At 38.5% G+C, this 6,232-nt stretch overlaps 1 protein-coding gene across 1 annotated transcript; it reads right to left on the bottom strand.

Moving 5' to 3' along the window:
* Positions 1–1,292: 1,292 nt before the first annotated feature.
* LOC117541615 (apolipoprotein D-like) lies at positions 1,293–3,083 on the bottom strand. The gene is made up of 5 exons (XM_034208821.1): positions 3,045–3,083; positions 2,802–2,933; positions 2,548–2,669; positions 2,042–2,127; positions 1,293–1,833 (listed from the first exon to the last, which is right to left on the bottom strand). The coding sequence occupies exons 2-5, from the start codon at positions 2,919–2,921 to the stop codon at positions 1,592–1,594; spliced, it is 570 nt and encodes a 189-aa protein (XP_034064712.1). The 5' UTR covers positions 2,922–2,933; positions 3,045–3,083; the 3' UTR covers positions 1,293–1,591.
* Between the last annotated feature and the right edge of the window lie 3,149 nt (positions 3,084–6,232).

Raw genomic sequence — 6,232 nt, 5'->3', positions numbered from 1 at the left:
ATTTTGAAGCATTAAACACATTTATCAAATGGTTTCTAACACAGTATAGTGTCGTACTAAGCAGGTATGAATGCATTTATGAATGAATTTATCCCAAACATTAACACTTAACTGAAGTCATTTTAATAACCAGTAAACAATAAATGACAATATGGTGAACTTCATTTGTAAATTGTACAATATGAAGTTATAATTGCTGACAAATACTACATAAAGACACATTCAAATATCTACATTATAATTAGGTATTAACCATGTCTTAAATATTTGTTTACTGCTTGGAAATTCTAATTCATCTGAAATCAGTAACACACTTATAGTTGTGGTGGCGTTTTAATCGCCTTTTTATCACATTTAATAGCCACCTCTATCGGGGTTGTAGGGTTTGACGCGCCTCTCTTTGTTTCCAAACAATTCAGCGGAGATCGTTGTTGAATTAGATGAGTTTTATTTCAATGGTCCAGGCGACATACAAACAGGAGGACACATTTCTTCACTTCATAGTCAAATAAAATTATCAGTCTCAAAAAGAACATAAAGAACACGGTCAAAAGACTTTTCCGCTTCCCCGTCTCATCACCATCAGCAACCTACCATATATAGGCATATAGCCATGCACGTGATACTGACGCACATATCATAACAAATAAGTGAGCCTTAAATGAATACATTTTAAACCATAGTGTGACTCACAAAAATACCTGATAATCAAGAGTTTAATCTAATTTATATTATTATTAAGCCTAACATTCAGACAATAATAACAAAAGGAAAATGGCTCTAACATACCAGCCCCTAATTGCTTATTACATAGCAATTACCAATAATAATATATCAACAGTCATTTTGACAAAACATATAACATCCATCCGTAGCATATTTAGCATAACTAAAGACAAATATCGGTACAATGTTTTCCTGTGAAATGAAGTGGAGTAGAATTAAAAAGCACAACATGGAAACACTCAAGTGAAGCACTAAAAGGTAAAAAGTGTACTTAAGTACACCACTGGGAGGTAGAAGTGAGTTTCAGTATGTAGCACACACACATTTTAGATATTAAATGTTAAAGTTCTTATATTTGTGTATGTGGTTAAGAATGAAGCTCAAAAATATTTGTCGCGATGAGCCGCCATCATTGGAGTATGTTTAATATTTACTGCCATAACACTTATTATGTGCAGAATGCTACACCAACCGCACAGGTCAATAAACACACATCGTCTGTTTAACTGGACCTTTACTGGTCTTTTGCTGCTGCTTGCACACAAAGATTTGTTATACTTCTTTTATAATTTGCATTTGTTTGTCAGCTCTTATTTTATTGGTGCCATATTTATTCTCTGTAAATGTGTGCAATTTCAAATACAATGCTCCATTTGAGACATAACTGGTATATCATTGGGCTTGCATAATGAACATTTTACAAGTTTTTGAACAAGCCTAGTTCAGCACAACACTGATTTCTTTCCACATGTTTATTGCATTGACTTTGCAGAATGTATACAGAACGAGGCACAGCACACACTGCATACAGAGGTGTGTCATGAATCTATGTCCACATTCCTGTAGAGGCTGAAACAGAAGCTTTTTACTGGCTCATGGCGCTGCAGAAAGCCTCGTCCTGGTTGGTCGGGACCATCTTGCTAACGTCGACTCCGATGGAGGACAGGATGCCGTGCAGCTCCTCCACGGTCTCCTCAGGGATGGTGGGCTCTCGGCTCAGGATCCAGGAAAACTCCATGCGGAAGATGCCGTAGTCTCTGCAGCCGTAGACCAGAGAGTGACCCTCGTAGTCTGTGGAGAGCACCCAGTAGGGACCAGGGGGAGAAGCTGCAGGAGAGACGAGAATCAGAGTCAGAGCTGCTTAAATATTCAGTACACAAGTATGTATATGTAGCACTAAAAAGATAATGCAATTTCAGGATTCTTGCCTTTTTCAGATTGTATATTCATGGTTCAATGCAAGTTGGATAAAGTTAGCTAAATTATATGTTATGCAACTGAATAACCCGGGAAATGTTAGTTATTAATTCTTTACCATTGAAGGAGACCTCCAGCTTGGCGGGCTCCGCGGGGTCCTTCACCTTAGCAGATCCGAGGATAGAGTTAGTAGATCCATCAGCACTGAAAAAAATAAGACGAGGTAAAACATTAAATAATTACTTTCACTCATAGGTCTATTATTTTGAAGTTCTATTGTATCTTATATCCTCCCTTTACCAAATGCTTTTATTTCATACATTTGAAACAAGTATAAAGCTCCATTTGTGAACCTGTGTGTTCAAGGGGTAAGGATTTTGAAACGAAGCTTCATTTATAAAAAGCAAAAAAGCAATATAGTATAATGTGTGGCTTTAAAAAAAAGGAAACATATATACAGCCTTCCATCAAAGGGTTGTGAATTTAGAAAACTAAATACATAGTCATCTTAATGTAGGTGCAGTTCCAACAATATCATGATGTTAAGCAGTTCCTTTAGGAAAAAAGGATCATATTCAAACCCTTGCATTAGAAAGCGTAGGCCCTAAAGCAGCGTGTACTCACAGCAGCTCACTGTTGAGGACCCCGATGACCCCGGGGCTCTTGGCGCTGTAGGTGGCGGTGCCGCACTCGCCTTTCTGGAAGAATGTTGGCAGCTTCATGATCTCATACCACTTGCCAATGTACTGCGGAGGAAACACAGGATTTCAAATTAAGACAAATTACTTCTAGACATGTAGTTGTTGCAAAATAGACCCGATAACCACACTGTACATAACATTTATTGTTAGCAAAGAGAAGATGAGTTTAGTATTCACCATGGAGGGGTTAAAGTCGGCCTGAACTGCAGGTTTGGGACATCTGCCAAACCTCAGCACCTCAGCGCTCACTGCCAGCACAGACAGCAGAGTCAGGGAAATCACCTGCATGGCCTTCATCTTATCAACGACCTGCAGAAAACACAGCAGCACTGTTAAAACATTTAGCTTCTCTGAGGGTTAACTACAGAGGGAAATAGCTGAAGACATACAGAGGTAGAGTGGTGGCTGCAGGCTGCTCACCTGTGAGTATTCAGGGTTATTGTGTGCAGGTGTTGAGTTTTGAGGGTCTTTTAAAGATGTCAAGCTTCAATAGAGATCACGTTCTTCAGCCCCCTCCTGTGTTTCCAGCTAGAAGAGGTGGAGTGAGAAAGTTGGCACCTGTTTAAATAAAGAGACTGTTCAAACAGGCCTCCCAGCCTGTGATGTTTCCAGAAGTAAATCTATGTTATTCTTCTTTATCTGCCCATTCATTTAAAAATACCAACTTTTTTTCTATACAATGTTTTTTAAAGGAAGAAAATTAGACACGATCCAAACAACTAAATGTATCCCAGTGGTCCTGTTCACAATATCTTGACTTAAAGTTACATTTTTCATCAAGCAGATTTTAAATGTTTTAATAGAATTTGAATATCTTAAATACATATTCTCCGTATCCTAGAGATGATTTAATGTTATTAATAATAATAACTTGAATGTATATAGCGCCTTTCATAACCTCAAGGTCGCTTTACAAAGAAACATACAAGGACAAGACATAAAACATAAAAAAAACTTAAACATAAAACAGGGGGCAGAAATGGAAGTGTAAGTGGGGGGGTGAGTTATTGTTGGAAGGCGATGTTTAACAGATGAGTTTTAAGGGTTGATTTGAAGATGTTGAGAGAAGGGGCGTTGCGGAGAGGGAGTTCCAGAGGATGGGGGCAGCGACACTGAAGGCACAGTCCCCGAAGGTGCGGAGGCGTGAATGGAGAGCAGGCCAGAGTCTGAGGATCGAAGGGTGCGGGACGGGATGTATGGATGGAGGAGATCTGTGAGGTAAAAGCATTAGCTGCTGTTCTCCAAAAACCAAGGTTAATATCTGTTAGCGATGGACTAAAAAACATTCAAAGAAGCGCCCTCTGGTTCTTTTTAAGAAACAGAAAACACTTTTCGCTGCACTCTTACCAGTCTTTCAATTTCCAACCAAAAGTACTGTCTCAGGTGATCATTTATTGCATCTTCCCGCTTTCACAGACAGAGTGTTCACTAAAGCAAGCACGGTGTAGAGGGAGATGAATTGGGCACAACTGCATCTGCTTTTCTTGATGCTCCCACATCAGCTCTCTCCCCCTCCGATTCATTTTTAATCCCTGCCCTGCTTTTAAAGAAAGAGCTGCAAGGGCCTTGGAAACCACTTTGCACTGGAAATGGGTTTAGGGAAGCTGAGGCAGTCTGGGTTGGTTTATCAACAGAAGAGATGGAGAAAACAAAATCAGACAAAGAGCTGCAGGACAGAAATGCTCATTAAAAACATTCAAAAACAACGGCTTCAGTTGAATTGTAATCAGTTATATATTCATGTCAATGCAAAATCTAGATTTGTAATGTTTTGCCTTGAAATGCTTCAGAGAATACATCTGTTGTCTCTTGATGATGTACGTCTGTTATTTTCAGAGATGATGTTTAAAGTGTTTGTAAAGCTCAGTCCAAAACAGTCTGATATGTCCCTTGATTCGAGGCACTGTTTTAGTTTTTCACAGAAGGAAAGATTAACTGCTGATTTTCTTTGTTTATTTTCTTGCATTTTCATTTGTAACATAACACCGATCAACAACCGAAACCAAATCTATACTACATACTATACTACTCATGTTGTATGGAGAACAAAATGAGTATGTATCAGAGCATCGAAAAAGTTATGATTCATCGTGAGAGAGGGCAATGTCTGATCCAAATGTAATTGCAAAATGTATGTGATATTTCTGTCTAAACACAAATGCAAACCTTATTTTGGTGCAACAAGAACACCATCATTTGGCCAAGATGCTAAAAATACAAATAAAAGCATTTTTAGTTCACATGCTAGTTTGATATTAAAGAAAACCAATATACTCTTTTAAATACCGATACTGAAGATAAATCACACATATAAAAAGTCAAACAAGGTAATTTAAGGGATCTTGTTGCAGCCTCCTTTCAATTTCAAGTCAAAACAAAGGGGATTTTTGGCCCGCAGGATAATTCTTAATTACTATTAGATCTGGCTCGCCGGTATATTGCACGCACACCTTCACTCCATCCTGAGGGTTTCCTCAGCTCAGAGCCTGACCCCAAACATTGATGAACTTGCACCCAAGATGAGATGCTGTTATGAACTTGGTTACACAAGGATAAGGACTCAAATGCACGACCCGGGAGCCAAAGGTAAAGTACAATTAAGATACTTTATTTGCACAAAAAAGGTAACAAAAGAAGATCACTCTTAAGAGATGACAAAAAAGGTTTGAGCAAGGCAAAACAGAAAATCACTCACAACGTGAGGAACTAAACTTATAAGTTTCAGGAGCCAACATAGGCTTTGAATCAAAACGAGCTGAAGAGCATAGCTCTGTCATGAGGACAGGACAAGCCTAACTGACACTGAACGCTGGGAGACTGGGGAATTTAAACACTCAACAACAAGACACAGGTGAACACAATCAGGGGCGGGGCTGATACTGATGAGGGCGGGAGAACACATGAGGAAAGGGAGTCAAGGGACCTGAAATGAGACGTGACAAAAACAAAACAGGAAGTGAAAAACAATACAAAATAAACATGAAACATGATTGACTAGCACTTTTGACGGTGCACAACAGATGCCAAGTATCTGGCTTGAACTAGCATCACAGAGCAGCAAACTGAGTTTAATGGATGTTTCCTTCTGCACTTTGTTTCTTGCGACAACAGGGCATGTTTTTTTCTTTGAGGGAAAATCCTCTTTGTTAGTTCCAGGTTTAATATGTGCAATACGTTCATTTCAATAAGTTTTGCAACAAACATTGAACCCATTGACAAGTACCCATTTTTTTATTTTGGCCCACTGTGTATTTGAGTTTGACACCCCTGCCTTAAAGGAAGTCTTCTTTACATTATTGCAGCCTTATAGGCAGAGAGTAAACACCTTTGTTTTTTTCTATGGATTTGTATCAAAATGTCTGCAGTGGGGCAAAAAAGTATTTAGTCAGCCACCAATTGTGCAAGTTCTCCCACTTAAAAAGATGAGGCCTGTAATTTTCATCCTAGATATACCTCAACTATGAGAGACAGAATGAGAAAGAAAAAAAAGAAAAAAAAAAATCCTGAAAATCACATTGTCTGATTTTTAAAGAACTTATTTGCAAATTATGGTGGAAAATAAGTATTTGGTCAATAACAAAAGTTCATCTCAATACTTTGTTATATAC

The sequence above is a fragment of the Gymnodraco acuticeps genome, unplaced genomic scaffold (genome assembly GCF_902827175.1).
Source record: "Gymnodraco acuticeps unplaced genomic scaffold, fGymAcu1.1, whole genome shotgun sequence".
NCBI lineage: Eukaryota > Metazoa > Chordata > Actinopteri > Perciformes > Bathydraconidae > Gymnodraco > Gymnodraco acuticeps.
This window is presented reverse-complemented; position numbering and strand designations above follow the sequence as displayed.